A 25333-nucleotide genomic window follows, 5' to 3' on the forward strand; every position below is an offset into this window, starting at 1 on the left:
TTTCAAAAAGGGCTTATATGCTCATATATATCATAATCTGTTTCTGGAGCATACATATAATTCAAGCCGAGGAGATACATGCACAAATATGAATGAATATATAGTTTTTAGGCATATACAACAGTGACAAACAATGGCTTATACAGCTCAAGACCAAGCACAGCTATTTACATGATCACAAACAGACTGTACCAAAAAAAAAAACAAGAGCTAGAAGAATAAACAAAGTAGTGACTCAGAACAAAAAGAGACAGAGGAGAATGCAGCAAAGGAAGAAGATTGATACCCGATGTAGAGACTTCTCTAGCTGCACCATCCTCTGGTTGTTGTTCCCATTGACGAGTCGAGAGCTCCGGTAAGGATGAGTCAAAGTGTTTGTAAACGTTCCAAACATCCTCGTGTCCCCTAACATTCCAATAACCGGGTACAAGAAACTCATCATGACTGCATTAGCGAGATCAGTTGATGATTCCGTCGCCGCATTGAATCTACCGTAATGACGAGGAGACTGAGCTTGAAGATGATGATGTTGATGACTGATCAGATTGTTCAAAGGGGATGATGATGATGATGAAGCGGGTCTTTGAGGTATAACTGTATCTTCTTCTTCTGAAGAAGACATGCCTCTTCCGTAAAGAGGAACCAAAGAACCGATAGAGATGTTAGATTTGCAGACAGGACAAGGACAGTTCTGCCGCTGATGGATAATGGAGGGAGAAGATGATTTTTGAACATCTAACCATTTGTAAATGCAAGGCCAGCAAAAAAGATGTCCACAGAGAGTCACAACAGGATCATGTGCTGTTTCTAAACAGATGTTGCAATCGAAACACCCAGTTTCGTCAGTTGGAACCGTGATGAGACTCGGCTTTTGTGTTAGTACAAACCGATCACTGTGTGCTCGTTGCGCATCAAACCTGAAGAAGTCTCCTTCCATGATCCTGAAATCAAAGAGTAAAACAGAGAGTAAAGTCATTACATTTAGAATAAAGCACACAACTTTTGCAAGAACCAAAACACTCATGCATACAAAACTCTGATATGTGAACAAAATGTTATGAATATATAAAGCCATTGATTGATCTGATTTGACTAAATGCTATCAGAATTATCAAAAACCCTACAGCAAAGTCAAAATCACAATGCAAAAAAAATATGATCTTTGTGTATTTGAAAAAAATCTTCAAATTAGGAATTCAAGAAACTACCAATCCAATTCCAATAATCTGAGGATAAAAAACCCTAAATTTTAATTTCCGAGGATTCTGATCAAACTTAGCAGGAAGAGAACGTACCGTATCGGAGACGACGATTACCAAAAAAAAAAAAAAAACACGAAACTAGCGAAGGAGAAGGCGTAAGGAGAGAGAGATATCAGGGATAAGAAAACTGGGAGAGAGAGAGAGAGAGAGAGAGATCAAGTAGAGAAGCTTCTTATGTTATGATGATGAATCGATAAGAATTGAAGTTGATGTTTAGTGACGACCACGACGATAATGATTGATGATGATGACTTGTTCTTACTTTTTTCTTCGTCCTTAACCTTATAAAATTAATCAAATTATGTATTAATAAACACAGATTTTCTGACAAAAAAAAAACAAAAACAAATTCCTAAAATACATATAATGAAAAAAAAACAAGTTAACCAGAAGAAAAGAAAGATATAATTACATTAAAATGGATAACTAAATTTAAGAATCTGCTCAAAGCTGATGGTAATTTTTTTTTTTTGATCTGTTACAAACAGCATAAAGAACTGTTATACCAAATTTATAGTTCTACATAGTCCTGGGCAAATAACCGGAATCGAACGGACCGAACCGAACCGATATCCGATTGGATAGTGTTTTAATTACCCATGGATATCGGTTATTAACCGAACCGAACCGATATCCATTCGGTTATCCGAATCAAACCGAACTCATATAAAAATTATGTTTTAGCCATGAATCGAACTTGAGTCCCCTGCAAACTTAACCGTGCAAAGTGGCCACTGCACCACGTTGAAGTTTTGACATTCTAATACATGTTAAAATATATAACGTAATAAAATGAAACTAAAAAACCACACCAATATCATATATATTTAGACCAAAATACCAAAATATTTTAAATAAACCAAATATTTGGAAGGTTTTAGATATATTTGTTAAATTATAATCAAGTTTTATTTAAATAATATTTTTTTAAAAATATATTACACTGTTTTGGATACCCGGAACCGAACCGAAAATAACCGAAACCGAACCAAACCCAAACCGAAATAGTAAATTAACCGAATGGATCCTAAACCTCTATATCCGAACTACCCAAAACCGAATGGATATATCTGGAACCGAACCGAATACCCGAACGCCCAGGACTAATTCTACACTCATTTTTGGCCGTGTTCGTTTATATGATGTCGCAGACGACACAAAAAATATATACTTAAGATGCCGGTATAATTTTTAATTTTTGTATTTTGATTTTTTTTTTTCAACTTCGTATTTTGATTTAAGCAATATTAAACACAAGTAAATGTATATCTTCTGTTCTCTCCCAATGATGATAGGATTTTAAACTAATTTGGTTAAGGAACTAAGAGATGTTTAAAAAAAATCAATGTGCTGTAACGAGATACGAAATTTGTTAACGAGGACCCACAATATTGTTGAGCCGGCAATGAAGAGATAGACGAGTCATCAGTCATGGTGAGATAGACTCGCTTGGATGATGAAGTGGCCGGTCTCGGTCGGGTGAGAATCATTGGAATCTATATTATAAAAACTAGTATATGTTCCGTGCATACGCACGGAATTATAATTTGATTATAAATAATATATAACTAATTATTAGTTTATTACTTTGTAATATAGTACATATATCCTTAAGTACTACTATAATAAAGAAAAAATTGGTTTACTCATTAAAAATGTTAATAAAAATAGATATTTTAACTGCTTATTCTTGGTGTAAGTATATGAACAACAAAACTATAAATGTTATTGTCAAAAAAAAAATATATATATATATATATATAAATGTTACTTACACTGATGTTTTGTGATCATATAATATATATTGTTCATCTTCACATTTCTCTCCATTTTCTCTGGTACTTCCTCTCTTCCGAATCATCTACAGCAGAAAAACATAAATAATTAGAATTATGTTTTCCAACTTATCATCCACAACCAATATATATGATGCCATTTTTTACTATTCATTGTTATCTCACCAATAACGCCAAAACAAAAAAGAACTTCAAATGTATGTGTAGCATATATGCACCACGTGAAATCAAGCTTCATGTAGCAAACAACCACAATCGTACCTGCAATTATATTGACAAAAGGACCTAAAATTACAAATCAAGAGTAATTCCAGATTCTATAATGATCGTAAGAAGGTGTGGGTGAGCAAAAGAATCACCTTCTGAATAAAGAAAGAAGAAGATGATAACGGTGGGAAACTTCAAGGGCGGTGAGGATGAAATGGGATATTTCTTGGTTGGGCTCGACGGTCGAGCAAAAGGGATGGTTCCAAGATTTAATTGAAAATTGTCATGTTCGTAAATGTAGTTTCACTTTTTGCAAATTTAGTGGTGGTGGCTTGGTGAAACTGAGAGGAGAATTGTGACAGATATGGTGATTTGAAAAAAAAGCAGTTGATAGAAGTGGTGAAAGGACCTCCAAACTCCACGGTGCAGCCTATGTCAATCGCAGAAATTCAGACGCTCACCACCTTCAGATGCAGCAATGAGCTAGGTCTCACTCTTCAGGCTATTCCAAACCCTGAGGAAATCACGTCTGCCGTGTTCTCCCTCCCTCGTAACAAGGCACCAGGCCCCGACGGTTTCACTTCGGACTTCTTCATCAGTTCTTGGGGGACGGTGGGACCTAGTGTTATAGCAGCAGTCAGCGAGTTCTTCGTTAAGGGAAAGCTGCTTAAACAGGTGAACGCCACTATCATCGCTCTCATTCCTAAGACAGTCACGTCGGAGAGACTAGGGGACTTCCGTCCAGTCTCTTGCTGCAACACCATCTACAAGATAATATCTCGGATCCTCGCAAGGAGACTGAAATTATTCACTAATCAGGCTATTCAAAGGAATCAAGCTGCGTTCATCAAAGGGAGGCTTCTTTGTGAAAATGTCCTCTTGGCATCAAAACTAGTGTCTGACTTTAATAAGGAGGGTCCAGTTACTAGAGGCTGCCTCCAAATTGACATCTCCAAGGCTTTCGACAATGTTCACTGGGGTTTTCTGACCAATATTCTGCGAGCACTTGACCTTCCGGAAGTCTTCATCAACTGGCTTGTTACCTGTTTTACCACTCCATCCTTTTCAGTTGCACTTAATGGAGAGCTTATAGGATATTTCCCTGGCAAGAAGGGATTGAGACAAGGAGACTCCATTTCATCACCCCTCTTTGCGCTGGTGATGGACATATTATCGAAACAATTGGATTTGTCTGCTACTCAAGGAAGGTTCAGGGTTCACCCTTTATGCCAAAACCCACTGATCACTCATTTGAGCTTCGCCGATGATCTTCTAGTATTTTTTGATGGAGCAGAATCCTCTTTGTTGGAGATACTAGAGATATTGTCTAATTTCAAGAGGGTCTCTGGGCTCGGAGTTAACCTGCAGAAATCCTGTCTGTTTATTGATGGTGATAATAGGGATTTTATTAGCGATCTGGCATCCAGACTCAACCTCTCTCATGGATCCTTACCAGTCAGATATCTTGGAGTGCCTCTTATCACACAAAAACTCTCTGAATCAGATTATCAGCCATTAATTGATAAGATCAAAGGCAGGATTTCTGGTTGGACCCATCGACACCTCTCTTTCACTGGGAGATTGCAGCTTCTTCACTCGGTTATTAATAGTACCATCAACTTCTGGACATCAGTCTTCTTGCTGCCGAACAAGTGTCTTGATCATTTAGAGAGACTCTGCAGTGCCTTTTTGTGGAAAGGAGTTACAGAAACTGCTAGGGGTGCTAAGGTCTCTTGGGAGATTGTTTGTCAGCCAAAGTCAGCTGGTGGACTTGGATTGAAAAGATTAGTCCATTGGAACAATATTTTTGGGCTCAAGTTAATATGGCTCCTCTTCTCTCAAACTGGATCTCTTTGGGTATCATGGGTTAAGATTCATCTGATCCGTGGTCGATGCTTCTAGACTGCTGATTTCAGAACAACAGGAAGCTGGCTATGGCGCCGCCTGGTTAAGTTGAGAGCATTGGCTCGTCCTTTCGTCTATTCCAACATTGTCTCCGGTCTTGATACTCTCTTCTGGCATGATAACTGGACAGGGTTAGGTCCATTACTTGAGATTATTGGTGATAGTGGCCCGCGAATTACTGGAATTGGGATCTTATCCAGTGTATCTGAAGCTGCTTTGAATGGTCAGTGGATACTTCCAAGAGGACGGAACCCGAGAGTTCAACTTCTTAGAAGCTGCCTGCAGGACCACAATCCTCCATCCGTTACAGAAGGTAATGATCTTTTCAGCTGGAACCTTGATCCAGATCAGACGCAGGGTAACTTCTCGTCGAAGAGAACATGGAATCATCTTCATCCGCCTGGGCAGACTGTGACATGGCACAAGCAGATTTGGTTCAAGGAGGGGATACCTAAGATGGCGTTCATGGCCTGGCTAACAGTTCTAGACAGGCTCACTACAAGGGATCGCATGAGGCATTGGAACTTGCAGGTTCCAGTCTCTTGTCTTCTCTGTCTTACAGGAAATGAGTCAAGGGACCATCTTTTCTTCCATTGCTCTTACTCCAAAGCACTTTGGCTCGATTTCTTCGCACACCTAACGCCTCCGTCTTCAACAACTTTCATCGGATTTCTGAATTGGATTAAAAATCCTACCACCAACAGGAAACTTAATCTAATTTGTAAGCTGTTGTTCCAGACCCTTCTTTATACAATCTGGATGGAGAGAAATGCAAGGTTACACTCATCGTCATTTCGCTCTACGGACAGGTTACGAAAGGAAATCCAGCTCATTTTAAGAAGGAGACTCATCGGACTCGATAATACGACAAACCTCTCTTCTCAACCATCAAGAGTGATTCAAGACACATATCTCCACCTCTGGTTTGCAAACTTCCAACCGGGATAATCACTTTTTCTATCTCTTTTGGCTTTGGCTGGCTTAGTTACTACTCTTCTCGTACTTGTCTACTGCTCACTCTGAGGATTTCAACTGATTGTACCGATACTCTTTCTATATAATATAAATATAATTGATATTTAAAAAAAAAAAAAAAAAAAAAAAAAAAAAAAAAAAAAAAGAAGTGGTGAAAGTGGGAAGTTTATTTGAGGATCGTGGAAAACAAAGAACTCTAGATCGTGGGTTTTAGATTTTCGTAAAATTTTAAATTGGTTCAGTTTTTTCTTTTTTTACACTGAATCGTTGTTAAAGTTTTTGTTAATTTATTTTCATTTAAAAAAATATATTTTATGTGGCTTGATGTTATTGTACAGGTGACTTGTGCTTTATATGATAAAGAATTGTTAGACGACAAATAAATAATAATTGGAATTATAAAATATATTTGACTTGTTAAAGTTATACTATTTGGCTGCGGATTCGCAATCAAAATTTGAAAATTAAGTGCAACAGTTATAGAACTAGCGACAAAAAAAAAAGTAAAGGAGGCGAAACAAAAAGATCAGTGCATAGAACGAGAGTAATGGTTGTCGTTAGGGTTCCGTGTCTGGCTAAAAATCGCCATAGTTCTTCTCAAAGGAGGCTGCAATGGTGCGTTTCTATCACTGTGATGGTTCATGAACACATCGTCTGATACAAAATGCTCATCTCCCTGTAAAACCAACACAACATAATCAAAGTCAAAAATGGTTTCTTCCGGTTCAAGCTACCGATTTGAGTTTGTAAATATATTAACCGGTCTGCTTGCTTTCTTCTTGGTCTTGGGACGGAGAGGCAGTTGATCCTCCCTTAGAACTAGATTCTTGGTGATTCCTTCCCTTCCACCTATAGGGTCTGGTATCGAAAACTGTACAAAGACAGAAGAAGATGATATATGGTTTCTGTTTAAAAGCAGAGTAACAATATGACTCCTGTAAAAATGATAGATGCTCTGTCTTTAACAAAAAAAAAACCAGATGGTTCAACGTACTTTGGTCCCTTGAAGTCTAATCCGTGGCAGAGGCCCAGCTATGATGGTACCATTCTCGTGTACCGTTAACGGGTACCTTACATAGAGTTCTGAGATTAGCGCACCTGGGACAGAAGAGTCTTCCCATTTCAGAAGTTACTGTGTAGCAAACATGGCATTTCCTGACCCACCTTGAAGATCCAAACGCAATAAAGTGTAAGAAAGACATCTTTCACAGCTAAAGAAACTTGAAAGGAAGATCTGATTCATAAAGCCGTACCTGTTTAATTGGCGAATTTGCACTCCTCCGGGTGCAAGCAAACGCAAACCCATTTGAAGAATAACATTTTGCATGGCATAGTCACCAGTTATACAAGCTACACTAGACTCAGATAAGGATCTCAACGACTGCTCGCTGCTACCATCATCTTCCTCAAAGGTATCACTAGCCTCACTAACAACATCGATCCCCTCAGCTTTGACTTCAATATCATTCTCACCATTGCTAAAAGTTGTTTCAGCATTCGTGTCCTCATTATTCTTTCGGATATATTTTGCACACTTTTCAATAGGTTCTTCAGCTTTGTCAGCTGCTAGATCTCGCTGAATATCTTGTTCGGCCAAGGCATTGTAACGTTCCCACTTGGCCTTTCTCCTAAGGAACTTTCTATGAGTACTGCTACTAACCGCAGGTCTCCAGTCACCAGTAGTATCTTCATCATCGTATTCGCCTTGTGACGCATCTATACCTTCCACTACCATCTTACCCGCAAGGTTCACCTCTGTTTTCTTTGGCGTGTATCGCTTCTGATTTATGTCACCTTCTTGCTCATCCTCTGCAATGATATTCATGTCAAGGTCTTGAAGTGGAAGGATTTTGGAGGTCAAGGAGTTTGATTTTTCCTCCTCGGTCTCGTTTTCTAATGCTTCCCACTCCTCCAAGTTAGTCACATTGGAGCCCCAACCAGGTAACTCCTTGTCAGGTAATCTCTTTAGTACCCTAACAGTTTGAATCGGCATAGGAGCATCTCTGAGATGAGATGTTTCGTCCCATGGAACTGAGCCTCGAGTGTGTATGTCAAAGCAATCAATTTGCGATCAACAAGAGAGAGAGAACGCAATTCACCAATGCTCTCAGCAAATTTAATAACTAACCAGTCAGAAGAAAACAATTCAGTGTCAGAGATGCAAAGATAAATCTCATTAAAAAAAAACACATGCTACCTTTATTGAGAGATTCAGGAGAAGGTTCCATGGTTTCGATAGTGAAAGGGGTCAAGTTCAGACGACGGCGAGATTCAGGGTCACGAATCTCGGAGAATAATACTTCAGGTACGGTTACGAATCTGTCGGCCAAGTTGGTTAAACTCTGGCGTCCTTCGATGATGACGTTGGCGTCAACAACCGCAATAGATATCCCCTTTGTGGATTTACAGTTTCCGACCAAACCGACCGGAGCTCCGTACGTTTTCGGAGGCTTTGAAGGAGGATCTTTCTTCACTATGGAACTCCACATCGTGGCTGGATTCGGATCCATGGTTGCTTTCGTTATTTGCCGCTAAGAGAGATAGAGAGGGCGAAGAAGAAGATCCAACCTAGGGTTGCTCAAATTACAGCGTCATTTCTTGTTGTTCACTTATCTTAAATGGGTCTCTCTCAGGCCCAAATACAAATTTATGTTTTAATCAACCATTTCATAAATTGAAAAATTATGCAAGAATATTTTCTGGTACGGTAGTACTGTAGTAGGATTCCCATAATGTGTTACGTTTGTGTTCTAAAATACCATTACTACTCATTTTCAAGTTACATAAACCATATAGCTAGATAATCTTATGAACTAAATGCCTAATATCATTTCACTCAACTAGCATATAAGAAAGATGGGTCAGAAGACCTTTCCGATTAAAATAATGTTGTTTGCTTGATGGCTCTATTAGTACGGTTCCAAAGGAACGAAACCAACATCAATTTTTCTCGAACAAAAGTCTCTTAATGAGTCTATGATAATAAGAATGTTACACAAAGACTGGAAAGAAAAAGAAAAAAAAAGTTACGAAACGTAACTAGTGGCGGATCCAGGAATCTTTTTTATCGGGGTCAATTATATTAGCTATAATTTTTTTTTTCATTATAGTCTTCTCTACAAAGTATATGTATATAAATAAAATTTGTCTGAATAATTTTAATTGTTTTTGTAACTATTTTTCTAATTCTTTTGTGATTATAACGTTATTTCCTTCTTTAAAGATACGTAAATATCAAAAGAAAAAGGATGGCATTGCATTTCTCCTGAGGGAGAATCTCCCACTATGGGTGCATCTAATTTTCGCCGTAGCTTGTCACCCCTCCATGCAGAAGTGGAAGTCCTAATATGGGCAATACGCTGTATGATTGGCGCGGATAATGAGAAAGTTGTGTTTCTCACAGACTGTTCTGATTTGGTGAAGATGGTGTCTTCGCTTTCCGAGTGGCCTGCTTTCAAGACATATTTGGACGTTATCGAAGAAGACAAGGATGAATTCCTATCATTTTCTGCAGTCCATATTCCCAGATCACAAAATGGTAGTGCGGACAAACTGGCGCGTCGAGCTAGAGTGGAGTCGCATCCAGTCACCTTTATGAACAATTTTCCTTCTAATTGGCTCGTTTGAGCCAATCTTGTATTCTGATGGCAAAAAAAAAAAAAAAAAAAAAAAAAAAAAAAAAAAAAGAAAAAGGAAAAATGGATGATAAACTATGTTAACTAGGTAAGCTCTGGTTGTGAAAAAAAAACAGTAATAAAATGTAACAAAATGAGACAAAAGATAGCTTCGATCCAGGATTTGGGGGGTCAAAAAAACAAAGTTCTCTACCAAATCAACCAACAATACATTAGAGATGCTAACCAAAATATCAAATATCTATATTTAAGAGGGGTCAGTTGACCCCCTTCTTTTCAACGTAGATCCGCCAGTGAACGTAACTGTAAATATGTAAAGAACTAGTCCTGAGCATTTGGGTATCAGATCGGATTTGGGTTCGGATTTTCGGATGTAGAGATATAAAACCCGATCGGATATACAACTGATTTTTTAATTTTGATAATTTTTTGGGTAAAGAGACAATGTTGAGAAAGTTTCATAATTATTTGGTATATTTTGCTCATTGGTTACTAAATTGTCCATGCCTCATGGATCTCTTTATATCACAGACTCACAGTTAGAGTGTTAGAAAACTCTTACTAGCAAAAGTTATTAAGCAAACATACAAATTTAATGACCAAGCAAAAGGCTTTGTCTATAGTAGTTTTAGTCAGTTTAATTATATGCTTTTAGAATCCAGTGGAACGAACATGTTTAACAAAACAAAAAAAATCAAACCAATGGAACACAGCACACAGCATAAACGGCAAGGCGTTTGCACTTGAAATTGTGTCAAAAAAAAAAAGAGGAGTTGAAACTCGAAAAGGCGAGAATCCAAGCGCCATTTATCCTCAGACAGTCACAGTGGTCTTAAGGCATTTGGATCGATGGTACTCGTTAAGGCTTAGGAGGAGGGTTCATCAGCTAGATCTGCTGTGGTAATTCAACTCCATTTCGGTATGTTCTTCTTCGTCTTCTTCTTATACTGTGTGATTGATTTTAGTCTGCAGAGTTGTAAGCTTGATTGATTTTAGTTATCTTCAGGAACCTTGATTTTATTTATCATGTAATTGGTTAGTTCACTTGAAAATTTTGAGTATTCCGGCGAGTATGGCTTCTTTCTTGAGAATTTCGATTAGGGGGTATTGAGAATCTATCTGTGCCGTAGTTTCCTGAAAAATATCGATTAGGTAGGTTGTTGAGTCGCTAGCTCTGAAACTTAGGTTTTCAATATTTTTGTATACAATAGATTAGTGTATAATCTAGCTTTGGGTATTCATTATCTTCAGATTGTCTGCCAAAGAAAACAAATGGTTGGTAGAGGGAAAGCGAAACAGGCTCGTTCCAAGAAGTCATCGAGTAGTAGATCCAAGGAAGAAGATAGGATAAGCCAGTTACCTGATCCTTTGATCTGTCACATTCTTTCTCATCTTACCGCAAAGGATGCTGTTAAGACAAGCGGTTTATCCACCAGATGGAGGACTCTCTGGCTTTGGGTTCCAAAATTCGAATTGGAGGATTCCGTAGAATTCGAAGATTTCAATGCCTTTGTGAGTGTCGGTGACCGGTTTTTCGATTCCGGTAGGGTTTCATGCCTAGACAAACTCAAGTTAACTATTATTATAAAGGATGAAGATGTTTATGATACATCCTGTATCACTTCATGGATTGATGTTGCAGTTACGCGTCAGATGCGTCATCTACATATTGAGTGTCATACAGAGTATGCCTTTCCTGAGATGCCTCCAATCTTTTATATCTGCAAGACACTCATACACTTAGATCTCTCTCAAGCGAGCTTCTGTGACTTGTCTAAGCTTTACCATTTCCTTACCTTGTCTTAAGACTATGCATTTAGAAGATATTCTTTATCCTAATGAGGCCACTTTCGAGAGACTTGTCTCATCCTGCCCTGTCTTGGAGGAGTTAAAGATTGTCGGATGTATGCGAAAGTCTTTCGGGTGCTCTCTAGTTCATTGATGAAGCTCAGTATAGAACTATATTTTATTATGCATGAATTTGGTACAGGAGTTGTGATTGATGCTCCCCAACTACGCTTTTTGAGCATCAGAGATGACTTGTCAGAAAGCTTCATAATCAAGAATATGCATTCCACAGTCAAGTTAGATATTTCGCTTGCTTTTGGTTTGGGGAAATACAATGAAGAAGATGTTTTGTCGAAGCGAAGTATGATCCATGATTTTCTCCCCGGGATTTCAGTGGTCAAGGAAATGATCATATCTTGGGACACCTTCATGGTAAATTATATATATATATATATATATATATATATATATATATATATTTGTTACTTAACATAGTTCTTCGTCAATAAAGTTTCTTACTCAAAATATTTTGTGTCTTATTCCAGGTCATCTATCAATACGCGAAGTTCGAACCGCTGCCTCAGTTTGGCTACTTGTCATGCATGAATGTTACTCTCCGTGTATCCGTTTTGAATTGGTTGCCAACATTTCTTGAGAGCTGCCCGCACTTAAAAATCATCAACGTGGTGATGATCAGTTCAATCAATTTGATGTTTTTCATCTATATGAAAATTTCCGTGTATCTTATCATTGCATTTTAATGATCTCTTTCTTTCCTCAGGCGTTGGCTAATGACATTAAGTATTCTGAAGAGATGAATCAAATAAGGTTTTCATCTGTTCCCGAGTGTTTGCTATCGTCGCTCGAGTTTGTTGAATTCAGTAACACATTCTCAGGAGATCTTGCAGAAATGAAGCTGGTAAAGTACTTCCTAGAGAATTCAGCAATCCTCAAGAAACTTACTCTACGTTTATGTTATGGTCGAAGAAAAGATGAAATCTTCAAGGAACTCCTCAGAATCCCAAGACGCTCTAGCACATGTCAAATCATCATACTCTGATTGGTAAAAATTAGTGAAGATTGTCTGTTATTAATCAGTTTGATGTAAGGATGTTCTTGCTACACAGGAAATGCATGTGTAGGTTTTTTTTGTATGTTTGTTTCGTTAGAGTAAATAGAGATGAAACAGTTTTAGGCTACTTTCGTGAGAAATCAAGGTGTCGTTTACTCTATGCTTAAGCTTGAGGAGGTTTTTACTCTTTTCTTGTGATCCTTAAACCTATATCAGTATTAACAGTAAAATTAAAATTGAATGTATATTTTAGCTTCGAGCATTGGCGATTATTAATACACAAAAAAATGAAAGCAAGATAGGAGATTGTTTCGCCTCACTCTAATATGCCTTTCACTTTTAGTAGTTTGACTTGTAAAATCAGACCTTTCACTGCTGCTTCGCCATATAATATGAGCTCTGCCTACCTCTTTGAACTGTGTTGTCATTCTTCTTTAACACCTGAGACTGAGCCATGGGAGTCACAACCACATATATGGAGTTTGGGGATTGTTGGACATGGGCTGCGCCCCAATATGCCACTCGGCCCAACAAGATAAGTTCTGTGATTTTGGCCTGACGAAATCAGATGAAAGACATTAATAATCCATAAAGGGCAATCTCGGGAATTCACGATGGGAACCCTATAAAACCCTCGGTCTACAGTCCACTATATAAAGAAACAGTACTCATTGGAGAAGGGGATCAGACCCTCGAACAATACACAGAGAGCAATACTTTGCGTCTAAAACATTGTTGTTATTTTCTATACAATTTCCTGTTAGCTTCCGAGCTCGTCGTGACTCACTTGTCAGTTCTCCTGTAAACTGACGAGCACGATCTTGGCTCGTTTTAGTGACGACCTCGCATCCTTATCGTTAATAAAGAACAAACTTCACTCTTTCCCCTAAAATCGATATTTATTTAGTGTTGTGCAATCCCCAGTACAAACAATTGGCGCCCCCGTGGGGCAAGAGTAGAGCGCTTCTTTTTGACGAATAAATACCGACGGTCCTCACTTCCTCGAAGTTTCAAGATTCATGACGAACCCTAGCGACGATCTCAACGAAGCAACGGAGCAGCGATGGGGGCGAACGAGAACACGAACTGTCCCGCCTCTACCCTCCTCGATGATCTCAACCGAACGCTCCTTGCCGAGCACGATCCCTCCACCAGCGCCCAACGCACCCTTCGAGCCTCTCGCAACTGCAAACGCCGGACCTGCACCTGCCACCGACCAGCGGGTAACTAACACCGCCACTCTCACCAACGTTGCCGCTCTCCCCAGCGCTGCTCTCACCAACGCTGCCGCTCATTCCAATTCTGCCCTTCCAAATGCTTTGCCCACATCACAAAGGAGCGGACTCGATGACCCAATGCATACTGTACTCGATGGGCCAATCCCACCTCTTGCTGCCGCACTTGACGAGCATCGTCAAACCGTGGCTACAGCTGTCACTGATAACGCCGCGCTCCCAGCTCTCTTGCTTGCTGGACAGAGGAACAACTTCGACGATATGATGCAGACTATCCTCGACAAGATCAATAGTCGGGACACACGAACAGCTGAGAAACTCGACGCACTCGTTGCAACACAAGAAGTATTGCAAGACCAAATTAACAGACTCCAGCAAAGAAAGCACGATCGTCGACACACTAGCTACCCTGCCGACCTGGACACACTACCATCCCTGTCACCGCCAGTCGAGGAACGCTCAGAGAGTCACAGACGCCGACTGACGTCCATTATCGAAGGATCCTTCGAAGACCACACCAGAGACGCGGCGCCCGCCGATCAAGACCAAACGCACCGTCGTAGCAAGCGTAGTAGGAGCCAGCCGACTCCAACACTGTCGAACCACCATCCGCGCGACAACCTGAAAGATTAAAAGGATTTAAAAATCCAGCGACTTGAAGGGATCGTAAAGGACATCTCGGCCAAGATACATCGAGCAACAAGCGCTGCCCCCAACTTGGAGAAGGTGCTCGAAGAGGCTCAACGCTCACCTTTCACGACAAGAATCTCTAGCGTCCGCGTTTGTTACATCAATAAGTTCAAGTTCATTCCCTACAACGCGCTAACTGACCCAAAACCTTTCTTAACATCGATGAGTGTTTCAATCAACCGAGCACACTTTAGTCCTGAAGAATACGATGCCGGATGCTGTCAGATGTTTGTGGAAAACTTAGCCCTTGACGCACTAAGTTGGTTTTCTCGTCTTGAAGCCAATTCGATAGATAGCTACTACGAGCTCACCGCTGCTTTCCTGCAACACCACTCGACCTTTATGATAAAGGGGGCATCTAACGCTGATCTCTGGACGATGTACCAAGAGTACGACGAATCGCTCAGAGAGTTCATGGAACGATTCAAGAAGGTTGTTTCAAAGCTCGCCATTGTAGACGATACTGCGATCTCCGCTCTTCGAAATGCTCTGGCATATGGGTCTCGCTTCAGGGACGATATTATCATATACGAGCCTCTGACACTCGACGACGCACTGCACCGAGCTAACAAGTACATCGAGGTAGAAAAAGAGAAAGACGCAAGGTCAAACCATCCATCAAGATAACCGGTCGTTGAACTCAGCCAAATCGAAGAATAACAAGGCGCCTTGGGCAAAAAAAAAAAAAAAAAAAAAAAGAACGCTCGTCATACCGAGCTCTCCCTTCGCAATATGAACTACGAATGGCTTGATCCTTTCTAAGGGTACGTAGGCAGCCCATCAAAAGGCACAGCTATACCAAAAAAAAAAAAAAAAAACAAAAGTTTGAACACTTCAAAACCAAAACGAGCTATCTCGAACGAGTCCGTCTCAGCGAGATGTCCAGCTCTTACATCGACCCTCTGGCCAAGGGAACGATTTAAAACGCGTTCCTCATGGATGCAGCGGTGAAATAATCCGCACAAAATAAGCCGACCCAGATCGCATTCAGCTAGCAGGCGGTTAAGTTTGTATAAGCCAAGTTCTCACTTGCACTTTCTTGCCGACCTCGTGGCACACACAGGGTAAGCCGGACACCAGGGCCGCACCTAAAAGGTATGACGAGCTCATCTCGATTACCACCCTAAACATTTGGTATTCGACACAAGTAATAGGATAAGCCAAGAGACGTCTTGCACCGTAAAGTACAACTCGATACCAAAGATAGGAAGAACACAATTTTATTCCATAATCAAAGAGCAAACAAGTTCAAAATAACACAACCAACAAAAGGCCATGCTCGGCACAAGTTCAAAATAACAACCAACAAAAGGCCATGCTCGGCACAAGTTCAAAATAAAAACCAACAAAAGTAAGCAATGCTCGGCATAGATTCAAAATAAAATAACATAAAGCCACGCTCGGCACAAGCATCGCGCACAGACAATCAATCTTCTATCCCCAGATCGGCATTGGAAGGCACATCAAACTGCAGCTCACCGACCGTCTCCCGAAAAGATTGGCAATCGCTATGCAAAGCTCCCCATTGCCGATCTCAACATTTCCAGGCTCGTCAATGCCAACCTCATCACCATTGCCGAGCTCGTCACTTATATTGCCGAGCTCATCAATGCCGACCTCGTCGCACCACCCTTCGATCCTTACAAGGCCAACCTCGACGTTTCTTTCATCAACCACATTCCCGGATATTGCCTTAGACCGGCCTCCCATCATCAGATCGGCATCGCCATCATCCGAACCACCATCGTCTTCACTCGCTGAAAATCCCGTGGTCGGCGTCAACGCCATCGGATCTTGCCGATCTGACGAACCGCACTCGACATATACCGACCTCCCGAGAGCCAGTCGCAATACCAGAGCAAACCCCAAGAGGAACCGGAAGCCACCTTCGATCTCGCCGAGCTCGAGCTGACAAACTCTGCGCGGCGACCTCCGACTTCACCTCCGCCGAGCTCATCAGTGCGACCCCAAGTCCTTCCTCATCGACCTATATTTCCCTTATGCCGAGCTCATCTCCTCTTAAACCCGTGGCAACTGCAAACCGCCGATAAACAACCTCATCACTCCCACGAAAGGAGATATGCCGCTTTCCGCCGAGCTCGCCACTCAACCCATCTCGACTTAGCTCGCCGCCTTCATCTGTAAACCCAGCACGCGGATCTCTCGAGTCGATCTCAGATTCTCTCGACACGTCGACCTCGGCGCCAATCTCCACATGCCGAGCTGACGTCTCGCTGCAGGAAACCCGACTTCACTAACGCTGAGCTCATCGGTGTCGATTCCGTTCTCCTCGCCGCTCACTCACGCTCTCACGCTCGCTACCCTCACATTCGACGTCCTCGCGCTTGCCTACCTCACGCTTACCGCACTCAAGCTTGCTGCCTTCATTCTCTCGCGCTTGCCACCCTCATGCTCACCGCTCACTCACGCTCTCGCGCTCGCTACCCTCACGCTCGACTCCTTCACGCTCGTCGCACTCACGTTCGATGCTCTTGTGTTTGCCTCCCTTGCGTTTGCCACTCTCATTCATGGTGGCGATCTCTACTCTTGTTTTCAGTGGAGACCTACTCTCTTATTCTCGGTGGAAACCTCCACTCTCATTCTCGGTGGAGTCCTACTCTCGATGGAGACATCCACTCTTCTACCTCGTGCTGACCTGCATTCTCAAGTTTGGTGCCGATCTCCAGTCTCCAGCTTGGCGCCGACCTCAATCTCACTCTCGGTGGCGACCTCAAACTCACTCTCGGTGGCGACCTCACTCACTCGCCGACCTCAATCTCACTCTCTCGCTCGCCGATCTCACTCTCGGTGGCGACCTCAAACTCACTCTCGGTGGCGACCTCACTCACTCGCCGACCTCAACCTCACTCACTCGCCGACCTCAACCTCACTCACTCGCCGACCTCAATCCCACTCTCGGTGGCGACCTCAAACTCACTCTCGGTGGCGACCTCACTCACTCGCCGACCTCAATCTCACTCTCTCGCTCGTCGACCTCAATCTCACTCTCTCGCTCGCCGACCTCAATCTCACTCTCTCGCTCGCCGACCTCAATCTCGGTGGTGACCTCAAACTCACTCTCGGTGGCGACCTCACTCACTCGCCGACCTCAATCTCACTCTCTCGCTCGCCGACCTCAATCTCGATGGCGACCTCAGACTCACTCTCGTTGGCGACCTCATTCACTCGCCGACTTCAATCTCGTTGGCGACCTCAATCTCAATCTCGCTGACCTAAATCTCACTCTCGCCGAGCTCACCGCCGAGCTCATCTCGCCGAGCTCACCGCCGAGCTCATCTCGCCGAGCTCATTACCTCCGCTCATCTCGCCGAGCTCACCGCCGAGCTCATTACCTTCGCTCATCTCTCCGAGCTCACCGCCGAGCTCATTACGTCCGCTCATCTCGCCGAGCTCACCGCCGAGCTCATTACCTTCGCTCATCTCTCCGAGCTCACCGCCGAGCTCATTACCTCCGCTCATCTCGCCGAGCTCACCGCCGAGCTCATTACCTTCGCTCATCTCTCCGAGCTCACCGCCGAGCTCATTACGACCGCTCAACTCATTACCACCGCTCAACTCATCTCGTTTTCTCTCAAAACCATCTCAATCGGCCGATCTTCGATCCCCCTAAAATCATTAAATCTGCTGATCTCACCTAGATCACTCTCTCGTGCAGGGATCCTCAACGACGCCCAGCAAGATCGATCGAACCCGCTCAAAGTCAAGTCATTGCGGTGACCCCTGTCCGATTCCACATCATCAGCACCGTGCCGATCTCCAACTGTGGAGTCTCGCTGATTGCCGATCATCAGCAATCTCACAAGCAATCCGAGACGATCTGTGCCGAGCAGGCATATTAACAGAATTTCAAGCACGCCCGTTGATCGCAGAAGAACTGCCGCTCTCCGGACTAAGGGGGAACTATTGTTGGACATGGGCTGCGCCCCAATATGCCACTCGGCCCAACAAGATAAGTTCTGTGATTTTGGTCCGACGAAATCAGATGAAAGACATTAATAATCCGTAAAGGGCAATCTTGGGAATTCACGATGGGAACCCTAGAAAACCCTCGGTCTACAGTCCACTATATAAAGAAACAGTACTCATTGGAGAAGGGGATCAGACCCTCGAACAATACACAGAGAGCAATACTTTGCGTCTAAAACATTGTTGTTATTTTCTATATAATTTCCTGTTAGCTTCCGAGCTCGTCGTGACTCACTTGTCAGTTCTCCTGTGAACTGACGAGCACGATCTTGGCTCGTTTTAGTGACGACCTCGTATCCTTATCGTTAATAAAGAACAAACTTCACTCTTTCCCCTAAAATCGATATTTATTTAGTGTTGTGCAATCCCCAGTACAAACAGGGATGACAACGATGCAGTCTGTGAAAGGTTGTTGCCTATCTATTCATTACATTTTCTCCTATTTTTGCCTTAGATATGGAATACTAACTCTAAGAAGATGAATCCCGTGGAGCTGCTTCTATTCAGTTTTCAGTCAGTGCTAGAGTGTTTGTTATCATCGCTTGAGGCTATTGATATCAAAACCACCATCTCGGGACATTTGGCTGAACTGAATCTAGTAAGGTACTTCCTAGAGATACCCATAAATCGTCTATGAAAAAGCTTGTATGTATCTCCCTAAACTCAATTCTGTTTTCCTCTGTTTTTTTTTGTAGGAATTGGTCAAGGACAAATCCAAGAGTCGTGAGTTGAAGAGAAACCCAAATGTGATGTTTTCAACAACACTGCCTCAGTGTTTGGTAACATCGCTCAAGTTTGTGGAACTAAAACATTTGATCCCGGGGTATGAAGGAAAAATAAAGATGATAAGATACTTGCTGAAGAATTCAACATTCCTGGAGAAACTAAGGCTCAATGTTTACTACACGAAAAAGGTAATGTGTGACTTCCTTAAAGAACTCGTTGCAATGCCAAGAGGCTCTACCGCTTGTGAAGTCTTTGTTCTTTAATTAGTCTTTTTGAGATTTGTTGAACGTTTCGTCTGAGGTTAAGTACTTAAAATTAGTTGATTTCTTGAGGATACTTGGTGGTTTGGTTGCTGATCTCCAATCACATGCGGCAGTAGTTACAGCGTTGACTTTGCAGCAAGCTCAAGATAACGAGAGATACTTTTAAGTTCGTTGTCATGAAACTCACTCTAGAATTGTGAATTTTGCAATTGCATTTTATTCTTCATATTGGCTTGTCCCAAATGGTTGAATCAGGGATTGAAGAAAGATAGGATAAGCCAGTTACCTGAATCTTTGATCTATCAGATACTCTCTCATCTTCCCTCAAAGCAAGCTGCTAAGACATCTGTTTTACCAACCAGATGGAAAAGTCTCTGGCTTTGGCTTCCTTGTTTGGGTATAAATATGCTCACTATGGTAACAAAAATCTTAAGTAAGAAAATGCAATAAAAAGAAAATTGACAGTGGGAGACGATGACTGTCAAGGAAGACGACGAATAGATTTGATCTGCCGGTGTTAACTAAATTCCACTCAGGTGCGTCTTTCTTCTTCTTCTTCTTCCTTCAGAAGCATTGAAAAGCCTAACCTAATTTTATCACTGTCCGTATCTTGTAATTTCAGTCGAAGGTTGTTTCTATAAACATTTATACTGTTTTTAAGAATTTTGATTAGTATGATGATGCAGATTAGTTAGTGTTAAGACAAAACTTGCATTTTTCAAATTTTAGTTTGCAGATTTTGGTTGTTCAATTCTGATAAGTTTTGTGCATGCAGAAGAGAACAACAACAATGGTTGATCGAGGGAAATCGAAACAGGCTTGTTCCAGTGGGTACTTGAGTCGGAGATTGGAGGAAGATAGGATAAGCCAACTACCTGATCTGTTGATCTGTCAGATACTTTCTCATCTTCCCACAAAGGAGAGTGTTAAGACAAGCGTTTTGTCAACCAGATGGGCAAGTCTTTGGCTTTGGGTTCCTTGTTTGGAACTGACTCCCCAAGATTTCTCTGATAATTTCAATGCCTTCAGGAGTTTTGGTAACAGGTTTTTCCATTCCGATAGGGCTTCATTCATAAACAAATTCAAACTATTTGTTGTTGATCATAATGATCCTTCTTATCTCACGCCATGGTTTGATGCTGCAATTAAGCGTAAGATCCAACATCTGCATGTTTCTTGTCCTGCCGATTCCTTATATGAGCTGCCCACAAGATCTTATACCTGTGAGACGCTAGTATCCTTAAAACTCGATCACGTGACCTTGGATGGTGTCGAGTTTGTTTCCTTGCCTTGCCTGAAGACTATGCATTTAAAATATATCTTGTATGGCAAAGAGTCCATTTTTCAGGGACTTGTCTCTCGCTGTCCTGTCTTGGAAAAGTTAAAGATTGTCGGATCCCCGTTTGGGGATGTAATTATCTTTCGGCTGCACTCTACCTCATTGAAGAAGCTCTGTATACAGATACAACGTAATAATAACAAGGGCTATGGTGTTGGATTTGTTGTTGATGCGCCTGGACTAGGCTTTTTGAGCATCAGTGATAAACCAGAGGGTTATAAATGGAACGACAGGTATTCTGATGTCAAGGTAGATATATGTCTCCCCTTTGATTTGGAAGATATTAAAGAAGCAAGCATTTCATTGAGGAGTAGTATCCACAATTTTCTCCCTGGGATTTCCAAGGTCAGAGATATGACAATTTGTAAAGACATTTTCAAGGTATATTTATATATATATATATATATATATATATAAGACTGTTCTGGTACTTGGAGATATCACATTTTCAAGTTTCTATCATGAAATCAGTTTCTGACTCACATTTATTTTTATTTTGGTTTTCAGCTCATCTGTCAATACGGGGAAACACAACCACTGCCTCAGTTTGGTTACATGTCCCGCTTGTATGTCAATCTTTGCGTATCTGATTTGAAAAACTTGCCAACCTTTCTTGGGAGCTGCCCAAACTTAAAATCCCTCATCTTGGTGATGATCTTGTTAACCTTACTTCTTATCTCTGTGAACTGATTTTGCCTATCTTTTCATTATTTTCCCTGCTCTCTCTTTTTCCCTGCAGGTATGGATTAATAACTCTAAGAATATACGTCTTGAAGAGCTGAGTGGATTTGATTGCTCTGTGCCAGAGTGTTTGTTATCGTCGCTTGAGTATGTTGATATCAAAAGCTGCATCTCTGGATATGGGGCAGAACGGAAGCTAATAAGGTACTTCCTAGAGAATTCCACAATCCTCAAGAAACTGACTCTGCGTTTGAATTATTTTTGTACGGATGAAAAGCACCTCGTCAAGACTCTCCTGGAAATCCCAAGACGCTGCTCTACCTCATGTCAAGTCGTCATATATTGATATATATATATATATATATATATATATATATATATATATGTGTGTGTGTAAAGACTAGAGAGGGAGCATGAAGCACAAAAAATGCAAGTTGAAGGCTTTTTTGTGTGTGTGTGTGTGTATGTTTCTTTTGTTTAGAACCGGTTGGTCTTTGTTTTCGGGTAGCCAGCTATAAAAGTATTCGTTCATCTGTAGAGACTATTAAGGTTGCCAAACTGTCCTCTTGTGGCTTGTCAAAATATCTAAGGAATGCTGTTTGCCTGTTTCTTATTTTGTTTGTTTCAAACATCTTATTTCATGTTACGAGTAGAAAAATACAAGCAGGGATCATATTAGGGATACAATATCCCACATTGGAAATTAAGTAGGATCTTAAGTAGTATATATAAGATATGGGCCTCTCCACTCATTGCCAATTAGTTTTGAGTTGGAAGTCCACTATCTAACATGGTATCAGAGCCCGATGCACATACTCAACCCAATCCACAATCGGCCCAGCCCAATAGTTGGCCCGCCGATTCATGCCTGAACATACCGAGATTGATGCCTAAAGAAGCCATCATCTCGAGGGGGCGTATTAGGGATACAATATCCCACATTGGAAGTTCCTCTCCACTCATTGCCAATTGGTTTTGAGTTGGAAGCCCACTATCTAACAGATCAAACAAAAAGATTCATAAAAAGATTCTCTCTGTTTTTGCTAACATATATATATGCAACTTTGTTCTGTTCATGGCAGATTGACTTTTAAAGCTGAACTCATTTTTTTTCAATTCAAAAGTAGAGAGTTTTGGAGAAAGTAGCGTCTTTTAAAAAAGTACCAACTCCTCAGGAATGCCAAGAAAGGCTCTACCGAATGTGAAGTCGTCGTCCTTATGATTGATTGGTAAAAAGAGACAGTGAATATGTTAGCGGAACTAAATTTAAAACCAGGATTAAACCAGTTATTAGTGTCTGAATAGAAGTGTGTATTTCCGGTTTAGTCTAACTTTTTTATTGTTGTTTGTTTATTAATTCAAAAGGAGGATAAAAACGGTAAGGCGTTTGTAGTAAGAAATAAAAACGGCAAGGCGTTTGTAGTAAGAGATAAAAACGGTAAGAAGTCCGTGTCCTTCTTAAAAGAACTCTTGAAGAGAAAATTAATTTGGGCTGTAGTTGATGGTAAAGCTCATTTATCGTCATACGATTGGGCTCTTATACGACACAATATTCTTCTTAATGGGCTTTATCATCAACTACGGCCCAAAACAATTTTTAAGTCCTATAATTTGCACAGGCTTTTGGGATTTCTTAAACGGTTCATCACGGCCTTCGATCTAGGAGGGCCAAGTTTAAGCACTCGCCGGCGATTTAGCGGAGATGGGAAGAGACCACGACGGTTCTCCACCGGAGAACACGAAACGCGACGTTGATGATAGAGACTACAGGATAAAATCATCCAGAGAGAAACCTAGCGGTGCTGGAAAGGATTTAGGGGAAGAGAAAGATGTGAGTCGCCGCCGTGAATCGAAGAGGAGAAGAAAAGACGGCAAAGATTCCGGTTCCGAATCAGGTTTGGAGAGTGAAAGCGAGTCTGAATCGGAAGAGAGACGTAGAAGTAGAAAGGATAAAGGGAAGAGGAAATCAGATCGGAAATCTAGGAGAAGACGGCGTGATTATTCGAGTAGTAGTGAATCGGATTCGGAATCGGAGTCGGATTATTCGTCGGAGTATTCTGATTCTGAGGAGAGTGAGAGTGAAGATGAAAGAAGGAGGAGGAAGAGGAAGAGAAGAGAGAGGGAAGAGAGAGAGAGGAAGAGAAGGAGAAGAGATAAAGATAAGAAGAAGAGGAAGAAGTCTGATAAAGATGGTGATGATAGGAAGAAGAAGGACAAGGATAAGAAGAAGAAGAAGAAGAAGTCTGATAAAGTGAAGAAAGGAGCTGTTACTGAATCATGGGGCAAGTATGGAATCATCAGAGAAACTGATATGTGGTAAAGCTTCTGTCTCTAAGTGTTCATGTTTTAGAAGATTTTGAGCTCTTAGATGTGATTTTAGTATTACGTTGTTGAGATTACTTGCCTGGATTGTATACGTTAGATATTGAAGTTGTTGATCACTCATGTGTGTAGGAATAAACGACCAGAGTTCACAGCATGGTTGCTTGAAGTTAAAGAGGTAATTTTATAGCCTTGTATGATGCTGTTTAGGTTTGGAGCTCAAATTGATTAGTCTTAACTTAGCTCTGTTTTTGGGGCACCCTTGAATTGATATTGGTTGTCTGTCTGGCTCCAATAGGTTAACTTGGAAAGCTTGCCACCTTGGGAAGAGAAGAAGATGTTCAAAGAGTATGTATAGTGATTTATGTTCAGATTTAATCTCCAGAGTTTGTGTTCATATGAAGGTCTTTTGGTTTCTGATAAATGTTGTGTGTGATTGATGTTGTTTTCACAGTTTTATGGAAGATCACAACACTGGTACATTTACTTCGAAAAAGTAAGCTTCTTTCTTGTGTAGATGTATTAGTTTTGTCGAATGCTTATGGTTGAGATTTGTTGTTGATCAAAGATCTGATATTTTTGCAGATACTATGACATTGATGGGTACTACAGACAAAAGTTGGAAAAAGAGATGAAAAAGGGTTTGAAGAAAGCTGGGATTAGTGAACGTACTGTGTTCAATGATGAGGAACAACGCAGGTAACAAAAGATTCTTACTTTTACATGAGCAGTCAATAAAGTATACTGTGGGGTGAGTTGCTTAAAAGGCATGTCTCTTTGTGCTTGTTTCAGGCTAGAGATGCAGGAAGTACGCGAAAGGCAGAAGGAAGAAGAAGTTTTAGCTCTAAAGCGATCAATGGAAGGCGGAATGGTCAGTGTCTTTTTTGATTCCTTTGCCATTCATCTGCTTACTTGCACAAAACTTATGTGATTGACTATAATAAATCAATGGCAGGCACAAGCCATGAAAGAGCAAGCTCGGCTAAAGGAAGAAATGGTTTACTTATACAAGATTGGGGACATGGAGGTTCGATACAAAAAGCCTAATTTCTTTCAGTGTTTTGGATAATCCTCACTTTCATTTTTCAAACTAATTGTTGATGTAAACGTTTTTGAAACACATGCAGGGAGCAGCAGCTATACAGAGAAGGTTGGATCCAGATGTTCCTATGTGATGTGGAGTTTTTGGCTATCTTCTCTTACCAGCTCTAAATTGTGTTCCAAGGTTCGAACTTTTGTAACATAACGATCAAAGAAGCACTAAAGCTTTTATCTCATAGATCCCTAAGCATGATACTATTTTGTTTTCTTCGCTTTGGATTATTGTTTTATGACTATCATAGGCTGGTCCCAATTTTGACTAAGTCGGTCATAGAGAGTCAACATGTTTGGGGTTCTATGTATCCTATTATTCGGTTTAGATGACTAGGTATAGCGTTCGACACTTCGA

The 25333-nt window shown here is 41.2% G+C and overlaps 3 protein-coding genes and 3 pseudogenes across 7 annotated transcripts; 4 read left to right on the plus strand and 2 right to left on the minus strand.

Moving 5' to 3' along the window:
- On the minus strand, nucleotides 1–1744 carry LOC104728820 (E3 ubiquitin-protein ligase RMA3 pseudogene; annotated as a pseudogene). 2 transcript variants are annotated; one of them, XR_015581780.1, is made up of 4 exons: nucleotides 1675–1744; nucleotides 1296–1543; nucleotides 741–941; nucleotides 1–626 (listed from the first exon to the last, which is right to left on the minus strand). The product of XR_015581780.1 is annotated as an E3 ubiquitin-protein ligase RMA3 pseudogene, transcript variant X2 (transcript). The 2 variants fall into 2 exon arrangements; XR_015581777.1 differs by lacking the exon at nucleotides 1675–1744 and having other exon boundaries at nucleotides 1–941.
- A 4797-nt stretch (nucleotides 1745–6541) lies between these two features.
- On the minus strand, nucleotides 6542–8707 carry LOC104753729 (RNA-binding NOB1-like protein; annotated as a pseudogene). Its single transcript, XR_015574002.1, has 5 exons — nucleotides 8343–8707; nucleotides 7399–8268; nucleotides 7140–7309; nucleotides 6906–7016; nucleotides 6542–6821 (listed from the first exon to the last, which is right to left on the minus strand). The product of XR_015574002.1 is annotated as an RNA-binding NOB1-like protein (transcript).
- A 723-nt stretch (nucleotides 8708–9430) lies between these two features.
- LOC147949054 (uncharacterized) lies at nucleotides 9431–9772 on the plus strand. The gene has a single exon (XM_087469852.1). It carries the CDS (start codon nucleotides 9431–9433, stop codon nucleotides 9770–9772), a length of 342 nt encoding a protein of 113 aa, XP_087325978.1.
- A 759-nt stretch (nucleotides 9773–10531) lies between these two features.
- Nucleotides 10532–12827, plus strand: LOC104728828 (putative FBD-associated F-box protein At5g53635 pseudogene; annotated as a pseudogene). The gene is made up of 4 exons (XR_015581782.1): nucleotides 10532–10699; nucleotides 11032–12000; nucleotides 12114–12254; nucleotides 12350–12827. The product of XR_015581782.1 is annotated as a putative FBD-associated F-box protein At5g53635 pseudogene (transcript).
- Nucleotides 12828–20331: 7504 nt separating this feature from the next.
- Nucleotides 20332–21907, plus strand: LOC109126925 (putative FBD-associated F-box protein At5g53635). The gene is made up of 3 exons (XM_019230870.2): nucleotides 20332–21261; nucleotides 21388–21528; nucleotides 21620–21907. Exons 1-3 carry the CDS (start codon nucleotides 20332–20334, stop codon nucleotides 21905–21907), a joined length of 1359 nt encoding a protein of 452 aa, XP_019086415.2.
- Nucleotides 21908–23180: 1273 nt separating this feature from the next.
- Nucleotides 23181–25247, plus strand: LOC104728849 (uncharacterized). The gene is made up of 8 exons (XM_087487720.1): nucleotides 23181–23877; nucleotides 24016–24061; nucleotides 24182–24231; nucleotides 24338–24379; nucleotides 24469–24582; nucleotides 24676–24754; nucleotides 24839–24910; nucleotides 25011–25247. The coding sequence occupies exons 1-8, from the start codon at nucleotides 23264–23266 to the stop codon at nucleotides 25056–25058; spliced, it is 1065 nt and encodes a 354-aa protein (XP_087343846.1). The 5' UTR covers nucleotides 23181–23263; the 3' UTR covers nucleotides 25059–25247.
- The last annotated feature ends 86 nt before the right edge of the window (nucleotides 25248–25333 follow it).

Source organism: Camelina sativa, chromosome 2, assembly GCF_030686135.1.
Source record: "Camelina sativa cultivar CO46 ecotype springtype chromosome 2, ASM3068613v1".
Lineage (NCBI taxonomy): Eukaryota > Viridiplantae > Streptophyta > Magnoliopsida > Brassicales > Brassicaceae > Camelina > Camelina sativa.